Genomic DNA, 25493 nt, shown 5'->3' with positions numbered 1-25493 from the left:
AATGCACAGTGATCAGAGATCTCCACAGGAAAAACATTAGCCTCATGGAAAAGCATATTGTTCCTAATACAGAATTTATCAGGCTGACGTATAGATTTTCCTCCACAAAATATGAAACCTGGATCTGAAAGGCTATTAACTCTGAAGAGATCCATTAAAGATGCCTGTCTGCAAATGGTATTTAAAAGTATTGCATCATCCTAGGTATTGTCATGCTCTTTGGCTATGACTCGACTGCAGGTCACATAGTTAAAACTGCTTCCAAACCCTAAAACTCTTGACATAAAGAAAATAATAATGTTCACCAGCCTAGAACATGGACTTTTCTATCAGCTCCAACCGGAGCCCATAAATATTAATGCATCCATAATTAGCCTTTTTAAATAATGCATCCAAAATTAAACATCAACGCAGTAATAAATCAGTCAGGGCTCTTTGTTGTAGGTTTGTTTGGGGTGAGGTGGGGTTTTTTTTCCCCTCCTGTGTCAGGCACATAAAATAAAATGCCAATTCCCTCACCACCTCTTCCCACTGGACCAAAATGCCGGAGCCCTGACTGGACCAAATCTGATGCCATTTGTACTTAAAAGTCTTCTTTCTTTCATTTAGAAAAATAAAATTCACATCTGCTTTTTGATTTGCAAAATAATGACATGCAGCCAGCCTGAGCCAAAGCTGAGCTAATGTTATTGAAACCACACGATGTGAAGGGAGACAAAGCTCATCTGGGGAGTCAAGGTGAGGGAGAAAGTCAAGTTTGCAAACTCTCTCCTCCCTTGCCCGCACAGCGCTCCCGGGAGCCAAGACCCACTCCCTGTGCAAAGAGCAGGTGGGACAGAAATCCTCGCGATGCACAAGGTTTGCGGGTGCTCTCCTTCAACGCATCCCCCTTAGAGCTCACTGCGAGTACCCAGCTGGAGCTCCTGCATCTCACCTGCTTTTCCCTGATCAAAGTGGAAAATCTGAACAGGCTTTGGAGAAGTAACCTGCAGCAGAGCCCCCAAGCTAGGCTAGACAGTTTGCAGAAAGCCATCCAAAAGAGATCACTCTCTATTTGCTTATCTATAATTACTGATCAGCCGGAGCGACACCAACCATGGGAGGTTTCTGGCAGGGTAATGAAATCACTTGCATTCTTGAACTCCAGATTCTTTGCCCAAACACACCCCAGCATCTCTCCCGATGTTCCCACAGCAGAGCCATCTCCCTGCTGCTCAAGTGCACTGTCCGCAGCTCCTCACCAGGAGCTCGTGGTTAGAGGCTTTAGACACCCTGCTTAGACAGCACATCAATAATCCACACCTCCTCTATTCTATCATATGCATATCTCAAACTGCCTAAAAACCCGTAGGTGGAGTAGATTTCACAGCAGCCTGACAAGAAAGCAAATTCACGATTACTTCCAGTTAGGAAATTCTTGGGTAAATGCCCCAGGACATGCAGCATGTTCCATCTCATGTTGCTGTAACTTTCCAGCTCGCTCTCCAGCAAGCCTGGGAAGCAGGTACCATCGCAGGAAAACACAGGCTTCTCCTTTTGCATTGCCAAGTCACTCCTATTAACTGTTTCCAGGAATAACAAGATGCTTGGCATTTTTGGTCACATGGATTGCTATAGCCTGCAATGCAGTAAACTCACTTTTCCTTCCAAAGCTTTGCCAAACCCAAAGCCCCATTTTTAATTGAGGTTCTGCCCTGATGCTGCATGTTCCCACACACCCAAACCATCTGTGGGTGCTCTGGTCATTGTCCCAGTTTACAAGGGCAAAAGGAGGAGGTTTTTCACTGCAAACACTACAATACTCGACTGCCCTTTCCTCTTGCAACATCAGCACCCACAAAACTGAAATCTCTCTCTCCCAGTCTCACGCTGCCCCAGCAACCTGCTCCCGGAGCATCTCTCGCGAAGCCCAGGCCACTTACGACTGATGGACGCTGCAGTTGTAGAAAACAAAATCCACGGAGGCAAACTTCTTCCCAGTCTCCTTCGATTTCAGGTAGAGCTTCACCACTCGCTTGTCCCCTGAGAAAGACCCAGGCAGAAAAAGACATCAGAAAGGACAGAGTGCATGGCCCAGCATTCAGCCCAAGGCATGTGATGGGCTGGAGGGAGCTGCCCTCCAGCTCAGTTAAAGTTAACCAGCTGGTTAATTCAGCCCAACCAACAAAATCCCCCAAACCTGGCACTAAAAGGGGTGCTCACCCATGCCCACTCAGCCACCAAACAGGCCAGAAGAGCCCAAGTACAGCTCAGAGCCCCTGAATCTAACTGTAACCTGCCAGCACGGAGGCAGGTGCCTTGAGTTGTACTGGTGGTACTGACCAGAATCGTAACAGTTCAGATTGTCCTAGAGCCCATGGCCACCTACAGCACATCTGCCCAGGAATGGTCCATGGGTGGGAATGAGGCCAGGATGCCCAGGACCGGTGTGCAGACCAGTACAGCATCAGAAACTAGCTGTGCCCATGGCTTGGAGGAGACCGAAGACCAGTCCCCCGCAAGCCGTGATGTCTTTCTCCTCCTACCTCCCAGGACCCAATTCTGGTCCTGCTCGAGGGTCAGGGATCGCTGTCACAGGAGGACTGTCCCCCTCCACATCTGCCTGCAGGGCAACAAGTGGGGCAAGGTTTGTCTCAGGGTTTCTTCCCACCCCGGGGAACAAGCTCACCGCGGCCCCTGGTGATGGGGATGACATCCTTGGCAGAGGGAGAGCTGCAATAGATCTTCCCATCTTCAATGCGGCTTTCGGACTCGGTGAAGTCTTCAAAGGAGCAGTTGACTCCCGCCGAGAGGTCCGGGACATTCCAGGCCTGCAGGACCAGCTGGGGGGGGGGGGGCGGGGGGGGGAGAGGCAAGAGCATCAACACAGAAAACTAGCAAAAAAGACTTCTGTCAGAAATGTTACACATGGTAGAGAGATCTGCTCCAGGCTTTTGCAAGCAAGCTCCATCCATGGATCTCCCTGCTGAAGCAAAGAGCATGGATTTAAGTGGGTTAAAAGATGGAGTGACTCACAGCCTCCCGTCCTCTGCCCTCGCCATACCACAAGCCACTATGCCTCATCTCTCTACAGAGACCAAGCATGGTGTCAGCGCTAAAGAGTTGTTTCGTGGAAAGGCATCTGTTCCGGCAGAGCCAAGGAGGGGAGGAATCCACCTCTTCCTTCGCAAAGTCATTCCCAGGGTCAGCAGTTCTCACTTTACAAAACGCTTGCCTTATTTCTAATTTGAATTTTTCACAGCTTCCAGCCATTAGTTCTTGTTATGCCTTTCCTTGATAGATTAAAAAGCCCTTTAGTCCCTGATATTTGCTCCTTGTAAAGGCACTTATACTCTGTAATCAAGTCACCTCTTAATCTTCTTTTTGATAAGCTAAGCAGATTGAGCTCTGGAAGTCTCCCACTGCAAGGCATTTTCTTCAGCCTTCAACTCATTTACATGATGTTTACGGGAGGTTTTCAGCCTCTGCCTTTAAAAACTGGACTCCAGCCTGAGCACAGCATCCCCACGCCGAGCACACCAGACCCCCACAGAATCCTGCTGTCGGCCAGGGAGATAACCACCCGAGAGGCGAACACACCACCCAGCTCCCCGCTTCACCCCAGGAGCATCGAGAGCCCCGCAGCGAGGGCTCAGCACGGCAGCACTTTCCAGGATGCCAAGAGAACGCCTGCCTTCTCTCTCCATGTCTAACTTTAGACTTGGCAATATCAAACCCCGATCGCTCTGCTAAACCAGCCCTGCTCAAACCCAACTGCTCTGAAGGAAATCTCACCCCGTACCACCCCCTCAGTCCCAGCATCCCAGCAGGTCCCATCCGCAGCCATCTCGCATTTATCTCCACATTACCAATGAACGTTAGCCCCTGCAGAAGCGCCTTCCAAACCATTTCCATCCGGTGACAACTCCCCTCTGATGAGGACTTTTTGAAATCTGTCACGGAGCCAGTTCTTAATCCACTTAACACGTGCTTTATCAATATTGTATAATGCTAATTTTTAATCAGAACACTGTGTTGTACCAAGTCAAATGCCTTGTAGAAGCCTAAAGACATCACATCCCCACAGTCCCTCTTCTAATTCAAGTCATAATTTCATCAAAGAACAAAATGTGGTTTGTTTGACATAAAACCACATTGACTGGCGTTAATTATACTCCCATCCTTAAATCTTTATCAGTTGTATCCTGCACCTGGTTTTTTTCCTTTAGTTTTTCTGATGCTGACATCAAACCAGGCAGTCTCTGACCATTCGGTCCTTTCTGCATCTGGGCAGAAAAAGAAGCATCTTTTCTGTTTGCAGGGCCTTTCTCAACATTCACTTATTTATTACAGAGTCATATCATTACAAATATCCGCAGGCCACAGCACTCCTCGGCCAACAACTCTTTCAGGACTCCTGAGTGTCAGATATCCAGACGTGGCAGTTTTTAAAGTTTTATTGCTAGTATATGCTGTTTCATATTCTCTCCACGGTGCTAATGGCAAGGAAAATACTTTGGGAAAGTCCATCATCCCTTCCGTCTAGCACAGAGCGAGCAGCGAGCCGTACATTGAAGTCTCATCCCAAAATATCTACTGCAGGCCAGAGACAGGCTATTGAGCTGGATAGATTGCTGGCCTATGAATGGCATCTCTGACGTCGGTGTTTGTATTACGGAGAAATATTTATTGCTTGGTTATGTCTTTTCTGAATAATCATCAACTGGTTTTATTATCTCCAGCAATAGGCTAGCCCTCAGCAATGCCCAGCACTTTGTTGTGTTTTATTTGTCTCAGACCTCTCTTTCCCTTTCTCCCTATTTGTTGTATATTCGTTAGTTATTTTTAATTGCCGTTTCCCTAGCTGTCACCTCAGCGGGTCAGGAAATGGCTGGGGGGGTCCGCAGGCAGCAGAGGTGACTTACCGGGACCTCCGACATGGTGACCGAAATGTTCTTCGGCTGGACAGTGAGCTGGACACACTGCCGCAGGTCGGAGGCGAAGCGCTGGGGTTCGTCTGCCCGCTCGCACCGGTCCTTGCGTGAGCATCTGGAGGGGGAGAACCACCACAGTGAGGAGGAGCATCCCCCGGGGTCCTGCGTGGCTCTGGGCTGACACTACAGCAAACAGACCCTTTGGCACGGAGGCGATGCCCAGCTAAGGACCCTGGATGCCCAAGGCCTGTACGGGAGCGCTGCTTTCCCTTGGTGCCAGCACTGGGGACTTCTGGGGGCGGGGGGCTACATTCAGTTTTTCTCATCAGCACAAGGATGGATGCTGAACCTGGGAGCCCACGGGCAGGATTAGCGGGCCCCGTCAGCAGCTTCGCCCCACGCATGAGTGCTCATGAGCACAGCGTGGGCACTGCGGGAAGGGATGACAGACCCCTTGGACCGCTGCATCCCCCACCACTGCGGGGCTGAAGTCTGGAAGGGATGTCCCCAAGGAGACCGGCAGTGGGGAGGGACAGTTTGCCAACCGTGGTGCACTGGCACAGCCCCAGGGACGATCCTGCGGTACTTACATGTTGTGGAGGACGCACCAGCCGCAGTGGGGGTCCCGGGAACCCAGGCACAGCTCGCAGCTCTCGTACTGCTCACAGCTCTCCACGGGCACCCGCGTCACCTGCGGGGAACAGGCAGGGAGTGAAGGGGACAGGCTGTGTGTCTCCCTGCTGCGCCCACACCGAGGCCCGCAGCAATGGAGCCGGCACAGGCCCCCCCTGGCCCGTTAGAGGAGGCAGCAGCAGGGAGCAGGCTGAGCCCCCACCATCGCCTGCTCCTCTCTGGGCCCAGGCAGCACGTTTGCAGGCAACACCTCCAGCCCAGGGAGGCTTTTGCCCCGGCCAAGCTCCTTCCACCGCTGCATCCCTGAAGGGCTGTGGGAGTGGGCTGTGGCCGGCTCAGCCCCACACCAACTCCCAGCACTGGCCGGGTACCCCAAGGCTGCTACAGCCCTGCTCCAACAGGGTTACCAGTCTTTTATTAATTGCTCCTCCAGATTTGATTAAAATCCCCTCATTCTTTGAGCCCTTCGAGCTCTGTTACAACTGTTCATTTAATTACTTTCCACCAGCACTCTGATAACACCGAGCTGTAGTAGGGAAGAGAGCGGATTTTATTAAGGAGAGGGGAGGAGAAGAGGGGGGACGAGAAGGGGGTGCAGGGAGCTGCCTGCTCGCCTGCTGCAAGGAGCCGCTACTACCGAGCGGCTGCCCACACCTGCTGTGCTTGTGTCTGTTTCCCCATTGCTTCCATGGGGCAGGACTCATTCACGAATTAAAATTTGCAAAATTCTCTACTGAAGGCTAAACCCAGCGTGCCTTCCCTCCTCCCAGCCCAGGAGGCCATGGGCTCAGCATGGTGCCTACAGGGCTGGGATAAGCTGGCCAACCCCTCAACCCCTGTGTTTGCACACTGGTGAGGATACCTGCAGCGTTCCCATTTGTTTGTCCCTGACACTGCTTCAGGCAGGCAGTGGCGAGGCGGTGGGCAGCACACACCCCCCCCCAGGCAAACCACACAGAGGTACGTGCTGGCTTCCAGCAACCATGGTGGACCTTGGGGGAGACCCCCAGTCCAGGTCAGCATAACTGCACCCCCAGCATCCACATCTCCAACCTCTCCCCTGCAGACGGGGGGCTTAGCTGAGCCAGGCCTGGGACAGAAACACAGCCAGGGACAGAACCACAGCCCGGGACAGCTGCACGGAGCAGCCCAAATGCAGTTTCTGCCTTGCCTGGAAAGCCATAGGTTTCCTGCAGCAGAGCAGAAACCAGAGAGGAGGAGGGAAAGGGCTCTGCTGTCCCCGTGGGGCCGTCTAGACAAATCCACAGCCCTGATCCAGCATCCTTCCCCCTCCCAAACCCCTCGGCTAGCAGCCAGGAGACCTGTTACGCTCCAAGCTCTGCTGCAGTCCCACTCACACACACACCTCTGCTGGGCAGAGGAGCAGAGATGCTGCTGCAAGACACAGGCACGCCATGTCCCAGCATGGCTGTCCTGCATCACTCCACCAGCTATGCTGTGCGTCCCCATTGACACTAGATTCAAAAAATGCCACCACCATGGCATGAACCTGCTTGACTCCAGTGCAGCCCACGGACGGATGAACTCAGACCAACAAGCTCTCCCACAGGTCAGGGATCACACAAACACTCACAAAGCCAACCAAAACTTCCTATTGTGCGTCCTGACCGTGCTGCCAGGGCAGCAACATCAGACCTGGATCGGGTCTGTACCTCCAGCTGGCTCAGCATGAGGACAAGCAGGGATTCGAGGGGTGTATGTCAGGACCTGGGGGCACACCAACCCCATGTCCCCTCTGTCCCAAGGTGCAAAAGCAGCCCCAAGAGGAGAAAAAGCTGTTTGGAGCAAGAGGCTTCTGCTAACCTGCAAAAACCCTGTTTGGGAGGGGACAGCCACAACAGGGAGAAGGTTTACAGCCAGCCCTTCACAGCAAGGAAAGGTCAGGAAGCCCTGGTCCCCAGGGACCACGGTGATTTCAAGCAGCTGCTGCCAACAATTAATGCCTTGGAACACTGTTTTTGCAGTGACAAGCAGGGAGGAGCTGCCACTGGTCCCCCAGGACACGCATCCCTAGGCAGCCCTGATCCCAGGAAGCAAAAGGCAGATCCATCAGGGAGCTTCCCGAAAGGCTTCCCAGCGCACAGGACTGCAGGCTGGGCTGCCAACTCAGGAGAGCAGAGGGGCTGCCATCCCCTCACCTTACCTGTTTCTCTGTCATGGCATAGATATGCTGGCGGTCAGGGCTCAGCACCAGGTCTCGCAGGATGGAGCTGCCCTCATGGGCCACAACATTCTCGTACTGCAGTGCTTGGTGCTTCCTCTCGGCCGTCAGGTCCACCAGAATCTGTGGGGAGAGCAACAGGGGGTGAGCAGGGTCCCACATGCGCCTCAGCCCCCACCCAGGGAGAGGGATGGGAAATGGGCCCCGTTAGGGATGTCGCCCCTCCATCACACACCAGCGTAGCCACTGCAGCACAGCAAAGTAGCAGCTGCTCTGCAAACATCCTGACCCCCTTTTCCAGAAGACCAAACTGCAATCTTTTCTTCCCTTTATTGCATGTGTCTTTTGCATTTGCACCATGTTTATGCTGATGGCATTCACCTCTCCGCAGGGAGGGAAGCCACATCTGTGGTTCTCGCGCTGCACCCCCCTGCGTGCTGCCCTGCTTCCCTGCTCCGAAGCCCCTCCAGCTTGCAGCATGGCACAGACGAGCCCCCAGCTTGCAGCAAACCCCACCTCACCGCAGCAGTACCAAAAACAGCTTGCATGACACACCGCACCAAGCTCCGCTGGGCAGGATGCTGCGACACACGCAGGCAGGGCTTACATCTCCCCATCCATCACAGGAAACACTTGGGCTCATGACCGGGGAAGTCAAGAGGGTCTCAAGGAAGCTGGGGGTCAACAGAGGTTCAGAAAGAGCCTTTGTTCCCTGAGCAGGAACGTGGCAAAGGCTTTAATCCCCCTACGGCTCACAACTATGTTAAAGCTCTTCTTAAGTACACCGGTTTCTGGCTGTACCAGCGATAACCACATCAGGAGGCACCACAGGGCTGGAGGCACCTGCCAAGCAGGGGCTAAACTCAGCTGTGCTACTTGCCATAACCCGATTGCCACCTCTGTGAGCGAGAGATGCTTCCTGCTAATGCCACACTTGCGAAACCCCCAGATTCAGGCTGTCCCCCAACACAGGGCAGCCTCAGTGCCAGAGATATGGCTCAGAGGGGATGGTCTGCTACCATGGGATGGGATGGGATGGGAGCCACACCAGCAGCCCATCCTTCAGAACACCCACCAGCAGGCCGAGAAGCAGCGTGGCCAGCGAGACAGCAAATACTGCCTGGGATCAGCTCCATGCTGATGCCAGCACATGCAAGGAGCCCACCCAGCACCCCCATCCACTAGACTGAGCATCCCCCCACAGCACAGGAGCCAATCTGCTACTCTGAAGCACCCCCTAGAATGCGTCCCACAGCTCTGCCCTGATCATTGTGCCCACTCCCACAGCCTGACACAGCCATGCCCAAGCCCTTGTGCCCCGCCATGGCAGCTGCCCCAGCATCCCGGCCACCTCATCCCCCTCCTGCAATAAATCGCCGCCAGCATTTGCATAGTTCCCAATCAGGAGGATACGGGCCAGGAAAGCAGGATCCCGGTGTGCAGCTGATTAGCATGGAAATGTATGCGGCTCACAAACAAACCGGGGCCCGTTTAATTAGAGCGGCGCCTTTGATTCACCGCCAGCCTCCTGCATGCACCAGCCCCGGATTATTTTTAGGCAGTTTTACAAAACAAATGTATTTAATTAAGAAAGAGACCCCTGAGCAACCAGAGAGCGACAAGTCCTGCACAGCAGTGAGCAAAGGGGCCGCCTTCTCCCCGGGGAACTTGGCGACTGGGCTTGCAGGGCTAGACTAACTCTCGGGAGCCCACAGCACAGCCAAAACCTCCCCCGTACATCCTGCTGCAGGATTGAAGAGCTTTCACCATAACCCAAACTGGTCCTGGTACTCACCCTCCTCCTCAGCATCCTTTGCCAGACCCCTCCACAGATCCTGCTCCCCGTCACCCCCGCTCCAGGTACCACTGTGTGCTGGGGAACCCAGAGATGCTGAAAGCCTGGCCTAAAGCCTCTGCTCACCCTTTTTTGGGGGGATAGTCTTTCTGTCCCAGTCTGGGACCACGTTTGCTCCTACTCCAAGCATCAGAGGAGGTCGAGCCCCAGACACCTGTGGTACAGGGGCACATGGCACCCCATGCCCTGCAGTACCCCTTGCCCAGTGGTACCCCAGAGCCTAACCTTGCTTCCCTGTATCCCCTTCTCAGATCACTCCCCACCTGGCACTCAGCTTCTCCTCTACAAAGTCCTGTCCAAGCCAGCTCTTTGGAGGAGGGTAATGGGGAGCTTCTCCCCTCCCCAGTAAGGCACCATCTCCCTCCTCGCCACAGCAACGTGACAAACGCACCTTTCCAACCCTTTTATGGGCTGCAGTTGCGGCACAGAAGAATCGATATAGTTTTACCCTGGTTCTAAAATAGATCTATGGCTGGATGTCGCGCTGGCAGTAATTTTTAACTAGCGGGGTAATTTCCCCATTACATTATTGCACTGCGCAGTGCTGGGAAAGAGAAAGAGACGTATTAAAAAAAAACAACAGACGTGAAGCACTTCCAGTTAATTTGAGGCTCCAGGAAGAACCTAAAAATACTCACGGTAGTCAAACGGGGCTGAAGCCTAGCCTGCCAAACGTCAGGGAGCTCGGGCGGGGGGGGGCACGGGGCCACCCCAGGCATGCACACACAGGAACCCTCCTCTCTGGTACCTCCCCTCCTGCTAAGGATGCTCTACAGGCAGGTTTGGGATTCAGGAAAATGAAATTTGGAAGACCTAACAATCAAGTTGTTTTCTGCTTGGCAAAAGAGCAGGGCACGGAGGGAGTTTCTGAGTTAGCTCGTGGTAGGCAAGCTCATCCTGCCACTCCTCCCCAGCACGAGGAGATCACCAGCAGACAGACCCCAGTATCATCCCACGGCAGGAGGACCCAGCTGCCCACAGTGCCTGCTGCCGTGTGGGCACAGGGGAGAACCCAGCATTAGGGCCCTTCCAGTGGGATTAGCCTGATGGGAACCTACCCGTCCTGGCTGGCAGGAAGGGGACAGGCTGTCTGGACCATAATGCAGCAGAGCAGCACACGGGATGTGCAAGGTGCCTCCCACCTTCTACAGACACCGGGAGGGACTGCTTCCCCATCTCCCCGCACCCATGGGGTAGCTGGGGGGAAGGGGAAGAGGATGCGGTTTAATCAGAGCAGCCCCCCTCGGAAACACGCTCCTTCCTGCCCACCCTGCCTGCCTTCCCACCCGGGGGAAAAGACATTTACCGAAAAATAAATAAATAAATAAACCTATTAACCTTTCTCCTCATCCTGACGCTGATATAATTACCCAATACTAATAATTACTCACACTAATTTCTCGCTCAGGATTCCTGCCCTCACTCTCACCTGCCTGGGGCTGGCTCCGGGCAGGGGCTCAGCAGCTCTGCCTCCTGCCAGGGCTGCCAGGAGCCCCGGGGGCGGCTGGACCCTGGGGCCATGCCCAGGCGAAGGGGCAGGAGCGAGGGTCAGCTCTGCTGCCTTGTTAAGTAAACAGAAGAGACCAGAGGCAAGAAATGACAAGCTCCCTGCCGGGGTGAATCATCTCAAGGCAAGCCCAGGGGTTGCTCTGCCAGAAACCCACAGCACGCCCTCCGCGCTCAAGCCAGGAGCCCCCCTGAAGGAGCACCCAGCACAACCACACTCTGAAGATGGAAGGATGGAAGACCTGGCCCCCCAGAAGCCGAGCGGGCTGGTGGAGGAGCGCAAGGCCAGGAGCTGCCAAGGCGTCCCACCTTACCAAGCGGCCCCTCGCCTCCCAGGCCAGCCATGCAGAGCCCCAGCAAAGGGGCGATGAGGGAAAGGACAGCAATGACAGAAAGGACAGCGCCCAACGCCTCTACCCCCGGGCACCCCGGGGCAATGAGTGACCCTGCACCGCATGCCCCAGCTGGCCAGAGGCAAAGTCCCCCTCCAGGAAGCCCAGAGAGGGTTCCTGGGGATGGTCTTCTCTTGGCTGGAGAAGGGAGCTTCCACCCCATACAGGTTTTGGAGGAGGCTAAAAAGCAGGCAGCTGGTGCAGGGTCACGGGCAGACAACAGCACCAGCCGGTCCTGCTGCTGCCTGGAGCCTGATGCTCCCTCCAAAGCTCAGCTCTCCTTTGCCAACCATGACGCTGGGGCACCCAGAAGCTTCTGCAGGGCCCAGGCCCCACCACAGCAGCGCAAGCAAAGAGCCGCTGCCCCGAGGAGCTGTGCAAGGTAGGGCTGGGACCTGAAACCCATGTGAAAGGCAAGGGGAAGCGAAAGCACCAAGAGGGCAGAGGCAACACACCAGAGGAGAGATGGCTCCTTCCGCTGCAGCACGCTTGCTCCCCTGGGCAAGACACTCTCCAGGCTTGTCCAGGTGAGGAGGCACCTCCCCACTGCCACAACCACTGCCCGACTGCTGCTCACCAAACCCGCCAAGGGGACACCCCCCAGCATCCCCGCCGCCACCAGCAATGGGCACAAGGCGGGGAGGAGCAACTCCGCAGGGCCGCCTTCCAGAAAAAAAGGCGATGAGAGGAACGAAGGGCAGCAGCACCTGGCGATCACCCAGCGCTGGCAGCAGGTCCGGAGAAGGACAGCGGCGGAGGACAGGGCTTTACAGCTCAGCCCTGGGCCACGATGCCAGGAGGAGAGGGAGGAAGCACAGCCGGAGAGGGAAGGCAGCTGCAGACATGCCAAAGCTGCTTTTGGATTTAACACATGCCGGCAGGGGTCTGGCTGGGGTCCGGGATGTGCTGGGGTGGGCCACTGGCTCCCTGCGGAACCAAAACCATGTGCTTGAGGGCACATGCGGAGAGCTCCCAGGAGAGCCAGCCTCACCGCAGGGGACACCCCCAAGCCCACCACTGGGAAGAGGGGGCTCTTCGCCCTGCCACCAGTGCCGCCGCGGGGCTCTCCCACCCCAGCTCTCCATCTCCCCCCCTCCAGGCTCTCAAGCCCCGATCCTGGGTCCCAAGCGGTCCCCCGCAGACCCCTCCTCCAGGCAGGAGAAGTGCTCAGCCAGGCTTTGTACTCTTATCTGTACAGGGCTGTGATTAATTCGCAGCAGCTGGCAGCAGCTACAAGAGGAGGGCGCTTTTGCCCGCCTGCCACACTTCAAAGGCACGGACTTATCTGCCTGAAACACACTCCGCAGCCTTTTCATGGGGACCCTTTCCAGTTCCACGGGGCTCGCACGGCACTGACGGGCAACGCGAAAGAAAAGGCTTATTTACAGGAGTGGATTTCAAAGCCTCCCCCCTTCCCTCTCAACGCTTGCTGGGGGAAGCGGAAAGTTCCCCAGCCCCAGGGATGTCCATCGGGGACAGTGACTGAACAGCAGGGGACAAGATGCAGCTGTGAGGAGAGGATGCTGGATTGAGGTCCCCGTCCCACCTTTGCCCACGTCCTGGCCCCTTGCTGCCCCATCCTCTTGCCGGTAAGAGCTTCACGGCACGACCCTGAGCTGGGAGGGGGAAAAAGCTTCAACATGTGCAGAGGGCAGAGCCCAGCCCCGAGACCGAGACCTTCCCCTCCCCACACCACGGGTGCTCACGGCTCAGGCACCACCAAACCCCAGGCTCCCACATTCAAACCCGCGGGTGTGCATCCCCTCCATGGCAGCAGAGCCACACTAACACCCCCCGCATTCTGCTTTGATTTTGGTACCATTGACCGAAAGGGCACAGGACAGAGTAAATAAAACCAGGAGAAGAGCAGGTCCCAGCAGAGCTGACCCCCCAGACCATGAGGCCACCTCCTGGAGGCAACTGAGGACCTGTGCAGCCTGGCCACCCCAGGACAGAGGTGACAGCTGCCGGGCAGCATCACGCAAGACTGTGCCAACAAGCTACAGCCGGAAAGGGAGTATCACACGTCCAGCCAGGGGGGCTGCTGGGGGAGATGGACCCCCCTGGGGTGCCACCCTGCATGGCCCCTCCTGGCACGTGGCCTGGGCTCATCCCAGGGCAGCAGGCAATGTGGGGATGGGGACACCAGCTGCCCCCCCACATGCGCGCCCGCCCCCCCCAAGCCATCCCCTCGTGACCTGCAGCACCAGCAGCTGCTGCCCATACCACCCCTCTCAGGTTTCCAAAGGAGGGCAAGGGCTTTAAAATGAGGTTCCCAAATCAGCTGCGCTGGGGGAGGAGGGGCACACTCCTCTTCCCCCCACCCCAGGAACGTGCAAGGGCTGCCCAGCAAAATGCAGGGCTGGGAGCAGCTGCAGGGCCATGGCCTCATCCGTCCTGGGGGCACAGCTGGTGGGGCCGAGGGGTGGGTACTGCTGGAGAGGGGGCACCAGCATGTCAGCAGAGGGGACAAGGCAGTGACTCCTGCTCCCTCCCACTGTATCGCACGTCACCAAACTTTGGCACCCAGGATGATGAGGTTTTGCTCAGGCATCAAGAAAATCGCCACCAGAAGAGCCCTAGCTGTGCTTTACCAGGGCTCACCCTACAGGGCTTCGAGGATGCATCTCCTAAGGGCTCGCAGCTGGGACTGGGGACAGCATGGCCCCGCAGAAACATCCCAGCTATGTGGGACAGGCCAGCAGCCGGCACCCCAGCTACCTCCGCTCCCCCCAGCCAGCCACCCTCCCTGCCGCCCGTCAGCTGCCCACGCAGGAATGCACCAGCCGGGCGCAGAGGGGACACATGCCTCCTCCCAGACGGGCAGGCAGCTGCCTGCTGCTGAAAGCCAGCACCTCGGAGTGCTGCAGAAGAAGGTACTGTCCTCCCAGCCGCCTGGGATGCTCCTGCCTCATCACTAACCTACTGAGGAAAAGGGGGCGAGATGAGCTGCCTGATTCCATCCAGTGAAACCCATTCACTTCATGAAGATGAATACAAGCAAGGCTTTTGTCCTGGGCCCAACGTCGCCCTGAGCCAAAGAATATTGGGACTCCAATTATATCAGTATAATAAAGCAAAACCAAGGAGATACTTAATCTAAATCAATGCTCCTAACAGCCACAAACGCCAGCAACTTGCCGACACTGACAGATACACCACCAGTTCATCTAGTTTCTTTCGAAGCACATGTTATTGCCAGTGTGACATCCCCAAGCAGTATCCTGAGCTTGGCCACGTGGGCTGAGAACAGACACACTCAGTGCACCTCTCTGAGGTGGGAATTGGGTTTGCCATAGGAGAGAGGGGGATGCAGGGGGGCAACCCTGCCCAGCAGGACCCCAAAACACACAGCACCATCTCCCCCAAAACTCCTCAACCACCTTCTTCTTTCCTCAGACTCATTTCCCATCTTTTCTTCTTGTTCAGTCACCCACACCAGTGGTGCTCCCTCGTGCTAAAGGCACTCAGCAGAGCTGGCCGGCCCAGCGCCAGCCCACGTGGCATGGCACAGCACGGCACAGCACGGCACAGCACGGCACAGCACGGCACAGCACTGACCGGCTCCTCGCCCACCATCTGCAAACCTTTCCAAAACCTCTCCTGACCAGGTTTGCCCGCATTGCTCCATCAGCAGGAGGGGGAAGTACAGCCCAACACACCGTTCCAGCAATCCTGACAGAACTGAAACACTGTCAGAAAAATCTTCCTGACCTTTCTGTACCAAAACCAAGCTGCTGGAAAGACGGAGCAAGTGCCAGGGTACCGCACGGGAGCAGCACCTTCACTGAAGTCAAACCTGGGTGCAGGAGGGACTGATGGAAGCAAGGAGGCAGGGGGAGAAATTACACACACACACACACACACACACGCCTCGTTGGGAGCCACACAGCAGGAGACAGGTTAAAGGCACTTGCCCCGCTTCCCTCCCCAGCAAAGCCCCAGGTCCCGGCCCCAGCCCCACCAGCCCCACAGCTGCTCCAGCGGTCTCGAGCCATTGATTTCCCAGCTTTGCCCTTCAAAACTCTCCTGGCTCAGCGCCCAGTTCATATCGTCTAGGCACTCAGGAGCAAAATATCTCTATTATTATTGCAATTATGTCCCAATCAGCGTTGCTCAGGGCTGAGGCGGTCAAAGGAGGGTCCCCGACAAGCGAATCAATGGGCAGCCTCTGCCCTGCGGGCTGCCAGGGACCAGGTGGGATGCGCTGGCAGCTGCTGAGCCCTACGGGGAAGGGCAGGCAGAGGACAGGGATCCCCAGGGACCCCTCTGTGAGATGCCATGGCCCAGCAGGGTGGCAGTCCTCAGTCTTTGCTGACCCTCAGCCAACCAACGGTGATGTAAAATCCCCTCTGCACGGAGCATGCAGGCAGCCACCGACCCCACGCACTCTAGATGCGATCCAAGGGCTTTACCTCTGAGGGGCTTCACAGCTAAGGAGAACCAAGGGGAGCTGCAGGGTGTCCCCAGGTGCAGCACAGCAGCCGCTGGGGCATCAGTTCCCCAGGGAGGGAGCGACGGAGCATCCCAAAACTACCCCTCCAGCAGTGCAGTGCCTGCACTGGGCTGTGCCCTCTCCAGCATACATGCACAGCGAAACCCAGCACCCCACCCTCTGCAGGTCCCTCTACACGTCCCTCTGCAGGGAGGGGAACACAGGCAGGTAAGCAGGTCCCGCTGCTTCCCAAGGCATGGGAAGAGAGGAGGGAGCTGCAGAGGTGGGAGATCCCAGTAACAGAGGGGGAAGGAATTTTAGCCCTGAAAAATGGAAGGTAAGGGCAAAAAAGGCGCACAGCAAAAATGGGACGGGGACCATCTCACTGCGTTCCACTGTTCGCCTCCATGCAGGAAAAAGCCCTGGGTGACAGCAGGGAAGGGCAGAGCACGTCACAGAAATATAAGACTATTTTCTTCCCCCATATATTAATTACTGGAGGCATCCCAAGTGTCCCAGCAGGCCCTGGGGGACACTGAAGCCATGGCAATGTGTCACCCTCCCAGCTCCCACAGGACTAGGACTGCGTATGACCAGCCTGGGGCAAGTTAATACCTAAACGTCCCAGAGGTGGCCCTGGGAAGAAAGCTCTTGCCTGAAGGACTCAGTATTGAGTTTTCCAAACAAAAGCTTTTTCCACTGCCAAGGCACCAGCTCCTCCAAGGAGATCACATTGTTCTGTCCCATGGGGACCAGCCCAAAACCTTGGCTACTGGTGCTCCCCAATGCACAACCCATCACCCCAGCCAGCAAGCAGAGCAGTCCCAGAGCTGCCATCCCCAGCCTCTCCACAGATCAGAAGTTGCTATTTCTTCTGCAAATCCAAAGCACTGCTTATTTTCCTCTTAACGATGCCGCTCACCTTGCCAGGGCAGCACAAGGCCTTTTTTCTGAGCCTCACTGAGCGTCTGCCTGTGCAACCAGACCAAGATAGCCCCAACATGAACGCCAAGGGCTCATCCCACCACCCTCACCCTCCTGGCTGCTTTGGACATGGAGCAATGACTAGTTAAAGGCTCTGCCTACAGCCGGGGGCTCAAAGCCCTGCGGCCTGCCAGCAGCGATGGGGATGCTCCCCTTTGCAGATCTCTGTCAGGGGAGCCCAAAAGGCAGGGAGGAGGCAGCAGGGCTTCACCAGGGATGTGGCAGGGAGGAAGGATGAGCTCCCAGGGCTGCAGCACAGCTGGAGATCAGCTGGATCCTTCCTCCCCCTTCAGCTCCAGGAAAATAGCAGTTTCCTTCCTGGTCCCTAAAACGAACACAGCAGCAAAAAAGGAGCTGCCCGAGGACAAGGCAGGGGCTTTTGGTCTTGCAAACAAGGAGCCAGCGGCAGGAAAAGCCCTCACAGGGGAGGCTGCGGAGGGACAGACTCCAAGATGGGGATCTGCTTCAGGGTACCCTCCATGGTCAGGTCCCTCCCACCCCAGCAGCCCCACATGCAGATTCAGCACCAGCCAAGCCCCCATTTTGGCAGGGCTGCCTGTGCAGAGCACCACAGCTCATGTCTGGATTTATCCATCCATCAGTCTCTAAAGCATTCTGCAGCCCCATCTCAGCATCCCCCCATTCATTCAGCTCCAGCCGCCTAAGTGGGCCAGCCATTATTTCCATGGCTTGCAAGCCGAAAGCTGTTTGCTGCGGCAATACATTGCAGCAAGGAGTATATAATAGGAACTAAATCCACTGCCCATTCACCTCCACCCAGGGAGAAGGACAACACTGACTGCGCAGGGGGGATTCAGCTTCACCCATTTAACACCAGCTTTGATCCCATCCTACCCATCAGGCCTGCAGCTCTGCGCTGTCCTGGTCTTTTATCTCCATGGACAAATCACACCGGACTGCCCAGGAGAAGCTGATAAGCAATAAATGATCAGGATCCAAATATCACAGGGCACAGTGACAACATTAAATATTACCACCCAGCACAGGCAGCAGGACTGGACGTGCAGATAGATCTCTTACAAATTCAATGACAAAACCATACATCACATGATGTACTTCATGGGAACGTAAACCCTGGCATACGGGGGAGACCAAGTTACAGCCACACTTACAGTCCTTGCTCCAACCATAAGCACCTCCAAGATTTCTTCTCTAAGCTCTCGCCATTCAATGCCCAGCTTTCCCAGCGATAACAGCCAGGTAAGCCTAGCTTCAGGCCGAGCACGCCAGAGAGTGCCTGCAAATATTTTGCTTCAAATACACTCAGACTCTCCCACTCACTCCACCCGGAGCTCTTGACATGTTTGCTAAATTCCCTGCTCTCACCTTCCGTTTGCGTTTTAAGCTTCGTTCCTGCTCTGGTCCTCCTACAGCATCTCCAACCCAGAGAGCCACATCCCTGGCTGCACTACACCCTTCTCCGTGTCTCCGTAAAGCCAGGGGAAAGCTACGGAGCCATGGCTCTGCACCACACAGAACACGGAGTGATGAAAACCACTTCTCTGCAGTAAGCTCTCCATTCAAAACCAGAATGAAAATTAGGCTCTTCAGTCTGCAGATAGGAGCAATTTTGAAGGAGAGATTGAGATTTAAATATAGAGATTGCTTTCCCTAAGGATGCTGCTCAAGATACTTAAGAGCTCAGGTTTTACACGACATGGATTTCCTTTGGCACTGATGCAGAACTCCCTGCCCCACTTCCCCAGGCAGCAATCCCTTCTTCGGGCTGTCGGGAAGCACCAGGTCCCGTTGGCCAACGTGGAGCCCATCAGTGACCACAGGGCTCACCCAGGAGGTCAAGTGGGGCACAGGTGTCTACCCTGAGCTTTCCAGGTGTGGCAGCACTCAGCCACAAACTGCTGTAACCTCAGCTCTTGCAGGTCCATGCAATGAGAAACAGAGAGCCCTTCCTGGGGATGCAGGGCTGCTCTTGCTAAGACCAGACCAGAGCACACACCGCATCCAAAACCAAGTTCTCAGAAGATCTTTGAGGAACACCTACCTCTGAGGGAACAATTACCCTCCCTACCATTCCCAACGCTGCCAGGGGACCTCAAGTGGAGCTGTCATCCACCACAATTTGCCAGCACCGTGGCCAAGAAGCTGCTCCCAGCCGGGGATGCAGGTTGGCACTCGGCAGCCTGGCGAGAGACAGGCACGTTCCAATCGCAGCCGGACCTTGCCGGCCCAATGCTGGAGGGAGCAGAGATGGGGACAGGCAGACAGCCCCCAGATAAACAACTTTATCCCAAGACGCAGCCCTGGCAGGCACCCATCACATGCCTGATGTGTAGACAGAGGCCAAGGGGTGGGAAATGATGTTAATTAAAGTTTTAATTACTGTAACCAAACGAGTACTATAATTACTTTATTCTCCCAGAGACTTCAAACTGATTAAGGACCACGTGCGCAATCTTCAGGTTGATGCGGTTTTTAATTAAACGTGCCATCAAAGACGGTGAGAGGGGTGGGCAGGACAATGGCTCAGCCTGGTCCCCCTCCGAGACCTCACATGAGGAGGGAGCCCGGGCTGGCAGAGACACACAGGTCAACAGCGGCAGTCAGGGCAAAGGGCCAAAGACAGCTGCTTTGGGAAGACCAAAGCCAGCGGGATGCACGCATATGTCTCCAAGGAGAAGCTCCTCTCCTACACATCAGCCCTCAGCTTCACATTCCCCCCAAAACATCTACCTTTCCAAACATCCCCAAAACAACCCCACATGGGCCCTAAAAATATTAATGAACTGGTGCTGCCAACTGGAGGGAATGATTAAAAAACAATTTTGCAAAGGTATCCTTTTCAAATAATAATAATAATAATAAAAGACAAAGAGTAGAAATTAAATTCCCAGTCCCCTACCTCAAATAAATAGTATCAGAATTTGAAATGAGACATAATTACCCCGCCAAGGTTAAAGCCGCTAATGCACGTGGAATACAGAATCACCATCCATCATAATCATATCTCGTATCGCTGCCATTATTTATAATTAGGAGGCACGGTTTAAAAAACACATAAAGACGCCCATGCAATGCAGTAATTCTTCTGTTATTGCTCCTGGAGGGCCAATCCTGCTCCATTTCATGGAGTCCAGGATCAGGCAAAAGTAATTTCCCCAAAACCCCCAAAAGTAATTCCCAAAAAGCTCCTCGCTGGGAAGAGAAACCCGCCTCAGCCCACCCGCAAGCCCTGCCTAAGCACCAGGCTGGCAGCAGCAGGGCACAGCTGGGCTGCACGGGGTCCCTCCCGGCCATTTCAAACCCAAGCAGGCACACAACACATCCAGACAGTCCTCCTCCCTTAACAATATTGAATTTATACTTTTTTCCCCCCAAATGCTAGTGCGGGAAGAGTGGAGCCGAGCAAACACTAGAGCCACAGCCCGGCTCAGCAGCAGCCTGCAGGTGATGGCCAGCCAGCCAGGCTCTGCCCAGGCTTTCTCCTCTGCTGGGTGGTTTTTTACCTATCTTTAAAACCACAGAACCAGTTATAGCAAGAGCCGGGAAAACCAAAAGCTAACCCCAGAGCTGCTGAAAGCTGCCCTTCTTTGAAGCACGGGTTTTGCATGCTGCCCCTGTGTCCCAGTGAAATATTAACAAGCTCCCAGCAAAGCAGGAGGAAATTACGCTTAATATATTCTGGGGAAGTCCACAGCCAGCAGTGCCTACGCGGCAGGGGCCAGCTCGAGAGGGAGCCACCTCCAAATCCCTTCTCCTCCCAGCGATGGGGAGCAGCAAGCCTGCAGCCCAGGGGGACATGCACCAGCTCTATCACACACGTAAGTGCTGGAGCAAAGCTCTTGCGCAGAAAAGCACAAACACCCGGACGCGGTGGGGTACGCAGCTGACAGAGCCCCACGAGTCTGGGAGAGGCAGTTTTGCACCCACCCTTCAGTGGCAAATTAGAAAGCAACAGCGGTTGGAGAGGGCATCCTGGGGACACGGAGCCATGATGGCACAGGCTCAGCAAAAGCCCAGGGATGAGACCACAGAGAGGACAGACAAACGCATGCACATGCATGTGTAAGTCTAAGCCACGGTGGCTCCGGAGATGGAAAAGCAAGCTGGGATAAGCTGAAGGGGAGAGCTGAAGCATGGTCAGAGAGGCACAAGTCCTCAGCAGAAGCAGCCCCAGGAAGGAGCTCAGCCCCACCACTGGCTGCAAGCAGCCCAAGGGAAACAGCCAAAGCCAGCTTGCCCCGCCAGTCTCATGACTCTTACTCACAAGCAGAGCTGCACTTTCTCAGAAGTTTCATTAAGCTGTAAAACAAGAAAAAAATAACAAGGAAAAAAAAAAATGCAGGAAGAGAAAGCCAGCTTACAGATGCACATACAAACACACGCACTCCAGAACCCAGGAAACACGTTTCTAATGAAGGATGCTGCAAACACAGCAAAAAGCCAGCTGAAGCTTCCAGCCAGGGTCCCCTTACCGGAGGCACCACGCTCCACTCCGCAGCACGAGGGGACAATGGGCAGAGAAGCAGCTGGCAGCGGGGGCGCATCCAGAGAGAGGGGCTCTGTGCAGAGCAGCACCATGCACTCGAGGTGAGCCTCGCTGGGGCTCAGGCACTGTGCCCACCCGCTCCAGGGCAGCCTGTCCTTTCACAGAGTGGGTACCAGCCTATGTGCCCCATCAGGAACGATCGCTGTGACCTCTGGGTCTGCACACAGGGATGTGGGGCATCTCTTGGGCTTGCCCTGAGCATTTTCCAGTTCCTCCTCCATTTCAGCCAGCCAATGCACTGCCCAACAGGCCAAGGATCAGGCCAGAATTACAGGATCTCCAAGACTGGGGAAGACCAACCACCTCTAGATGCCAGATGCTTCCCACGGGGCTACGGAAGAGAATTACTGGAAAGCCAAAGGGAACTGGGTCACCCACCCCCAGCCAGTGCCTCCCCAGGCCCTGAAATGGCCATCAGCACCTCGCTGGGCTCTGGCTGCCATCCTTCAGCTGTCTCAGCCCCAATGGCACATGTCTGAAGGACTTTTAACATCAGTGGCAGCGAGTTTACCACAACCAAAAGGGGTAGAGCAAGGAGGAGGTGCTTTGCAGGATCAGGCAGAGGATCACTATTTGCCCTTCCAAGTGCTGAAAACCAATCCCCCCTTCCCCCTTTTTATCCCATTGAAAACTTGACAGAACCTCCAAGCGCTCTGCAGTTGAAATTGGCAGGTCTTAAATTAATTGACTGCAATTTTACACAACAACATGTTGAGCTGCGAGCTGGCCCGCGGCCCGCTTGGCTCACCATCACTCCCCAGACACTTTTCAAGCAACCTCCAAAACTTCATAACACATCTACGGCGAGGCGAGCAGGCTGCCAACGTGACCCACTCCTTGCCAAAAAACAGCCCTGCCTCCCCGCGCCCCTGCCCCGACCCTGCTCCAGTTCCTCCGGTGTTTTCCTCCATTCTCGTTAATGGCTTGTTAAATTATTCTCATCGTCTCCGAGGAGTTTTGCTCCTCCAAACGGCGAGGAGCATGGTATGGGCTGGGTTACAGGCCCACTGCTTTGCCATGGAAACGGCAGCAATGGGACTGATGTGCGCAACAGGGGTGAGAAAAGTCAGGGGTTTGTGTTTTTTTTTTTTTATTTCAATCTATCCTGACGCATTCCTGCTCTCCTTCCACTCAACATCCCAAAGGACAAAGCCCAAAGCAAAAGATGACGATGCAGCGGCAGGTCGGCAACGTCCCCCTGCGGGGCTGGGTGCTTGGGGTAATGCAGAAAACACACAACCCCAGACAATGCCTGCAACCCACCTCCAACCCACCCAAAAACCAGCCACGCACTTCCTAGGAGAGGGTCTGAGCTGGCATCAGCGCTCGCACGGAGCCTGCCTGGCACCCAGCCCCAGAGCGCGGCTCCATCCCGCCTGTGCTGGCTCCAGGTCCCCGAGCCGCCCCGCGAGCTCCCGCGAGATGCTGCTGCCGCCGCCTCAGCCAAGCACAAGCCCCAGCGATGAGTCAACCCCGGCTCCCAGCCCTAATCTAATCCCGTCCCTGGTGCCGGGCGGCTTTCCAGGGCATGTCCGCAACATGAAAGGCGTGCACTCGCCCCGCTGCCGGGTCGAAAGCCGGAGGAGGAGAGGGGAGGATTGCTCCGGCTCTGCCGAGGACTTGGGTCGAGCAGCTGATGCTCTGCGAAAGCCAAACTGGGGGTGGGTTGTTTGTGTGATTTCATTGCTTGAACAAACAGAAACATCCTGTATGTGATTAAGAGCCTTTATGAAAAACACACCAGCGCTGAGCCCCGCAGCTGGGGACGAAGGTATGGCTGCGGCTGGAAGGCAGCGTGCAGCGGGGCTCAGCCACACTGGCATGAGTCAAGCTCCCAGGCAGTTTCACGCGGCCACAGCATCCCAGGGATGTTTCAGGCCACGTACGGAGATAGACGTGCCCCCTAGGAAATCATCTCCCACAGAAAATGTCCTTTTTTTCATACCAAGCTCCCCAAGTCCTCACTTGCTCTAGGGAGCAAGAGGCACAGCAAGGTTACCAACAGCCTACGAGCCACAGACGACGGCTGCGCAGGGAGAAGCGGCCAAGGCGCTAACATCACTCTGAAGCATTAATTCTTTCCTTTATCACCTTCTGCCCCAGGATATCGAAGTACGCCGCGCATGCCTATAGCTTGTTCCCCCTTTTGGCTGCAGGCACCGCCATCCGCAGATGGTAGGAAGCAGGAACAGGCGGCCCAGGCAGAGGCAGCGACCTGACCACAGTCCATCCCCCTCCCAAAAAAGGGAGGATTCCAGATCCTGCCAAAACCCAGGACTTGCCTGGACTCGTGCGGCCGTCACCTCGAAGCCCCTGCCCTGCGCTCCAGCAGAGCTGCCTCTGGGGAGCCAGCCAGGAAAACACATGCTTTTGTTTAAGGAGCACAGCCTGGGGGCGGGGGGGAAAGCACTGAAATATTACACATACACACCAAAAGAAAAGAAAATTGAAGTTCTGAAGTTGTTTCTCTTTGGCAAGGTTCAAAATAGGGCAAGGTTTTTGGTTTTGCTGGGAGGCTTTAAAAAAAAAAAAAAAATGTATTTCATCCAAACCATCCTTGAAACATTCATGACATTTGTTACCATAAACTTTTCCCCCAATTAATTGCTTCTACACAACTATCTTTTTCCTATGAAAATCACCACCAGAAACTCGCAAGCCATTAAAAAAATGCTCGGTTGCTCTCTCTGTTTCTCCCTGCTCACAAGCATAAACAGAATTAGAGAGGCTGGGGGGGCAGAAACAACAGCTTTGACTCAAGAGCCTTGGCCAGCAAGCGCTGCCACCTGCAGCAGGGACACCCAGGGCAAGACTTGGAGCTCGCTGAGATGCTTGCAAAAATACCCCAGCTCCGCGGGTAGGCAGTACCACCTCTGGTGCTGACTCAGAAACGCACAGTGGGCCAAGTCTCTGACAAAAAGTCATGTTCTTGGGGATCTAGCCTGGATTTATAGGCAAGGCTTTCATAGCACGGTGGTGAGGATGCTCACGCAAGTGTGACAACACATGGAGGGGGAACCGAAGCCAAGCAGAGGTGAGAGGAGACGCTTCCATCCCAGAGGGAGGCACCGACAGCCACCTGGGTGGCTATGGTGTTGGGGAGGACTGGAGCTGTCTGCGTGCTCTTTGATTGCTTCCATTTCCAAAATGAAGCCCAGGTCTCACTTTGGCAGCTCAGGAAAGCAGGCATGGGGCAGAAAGGCACCCCCGACTGCGGTCTGAAAGGACGAGGCTGGAGAAGGAAGGTGAGCCATGATGCTGGACTCGGTCAAGGGGCACAGAGGAAGCCCCTCCACCTCTCCTTAAGCCAGCGAGACACGGCTTCTCTCCACCTCTGGGATCAGTGACTAAAGGGGGGATGAGGCACAGGGGGACAACACTCAAGGGACCCCAAGCAGCACACCCCATGGGGATCAGGGGCAGCAGGTGCCACCCCAGGCTGTGCCAGCCCCCACACAGCCTCCAGCCAGAAACGCTGACGCTGCCATACAACCCAGCCACCGCAATTTAACGAGCCCTCCTGCAGCTGAGCAGCAGCATCACGTCTTCACACCGCATGCCCTTAGTCACCAAGATGAACCACACTTTGAAGCTTGAGAAAGCACATTCCATTCCACCACCACCAACCCAGACCCCCCCCCCACCCCAGGCCAATGGTAACAATTTTTGCCCTCTTAAAACAAGAAGCCAGAGCTCACACCCCCCACATCGACGCCAACTCATCCCCCCGAGAGGAGAGCCCAGCCATCTCATTCCCAGGTTATTTGCTCCAGCCGTGGGCTCGCACTTTCCCACCAGCAGACTCCACGGCTGGGGAAGGAAAGGCAGGAAGGAAACCCCCAACTGAGACAGGGAGTGTTTATCTCACCTGTTAGAAGAGAAACACATCTTTAATTTTAAACGTTGAGTGTAAAACTAGATCCCTCGAGGCTCATAAACATACCAGAAAGAGAGGGAGAGTAACACAGAGAAACCCTGGGGAAATAAATGGAGAATTCAATTTGGGAAGTTCCCACCCCCTTGTGTGGGGTGGGAATCAGCTGGCACGGACCATGCAGGCAAAGT

At 55.2% G+C, this 25493-nt stretch overlaps 1 protein-coding gene across 3 annotated transcripts in view; it reads right to left on the bottom strand.

Annotated features, from left to right (window-relative positions):
- The window catches only part of PLXNA1 (plexin A1), a 123396-nt gene that overhangs the window by 60966 nt on the left and 36937 nt on the right, over positions 1-25493 (bottom strand). For all 3 annotated transcript variants that reach the window (XM_080384903.1, XM_080384905.1, XM_080384904.1), the window contains 5 exons: positions 7711-7851; positions 5504-5604; positions 4905-5028; positions 2669-2822; positions 1923-2022 (listed from right to left, as the gene is read on the bottom strand). In XM_080384903.1, the coding sequence (XP_080241029.1) occupies positions 1923-2022; positions 2669-2822; positions 4905-5028; positions 5504-5604; positions 7711-7851 (620 nt within the window). The remainder of the gene's footprint in view (positions 1-1922; positions 2023-2668; positions 2823-4904; positions 5029-5503; positions 5605-7710; positions 7852-25493) is intronic.

The sequence above is a fragment of the Falco punctatus genome (assembly GCF_963210335.1).
Source record: "Falco punctatus genome assembly, chromosome: 4".
Classification (NCBI taxonomy): domain Eukaryota; kingdom Metazoa; phylum Chordata; class Aves; order Falconiformes; family Falconidae; genus Falco; species Falco punctatus.
Note: the sequence above shows the minus strand (reverse complement) of the source record. Positions and strands in the feature narration are given on the sequence as shown.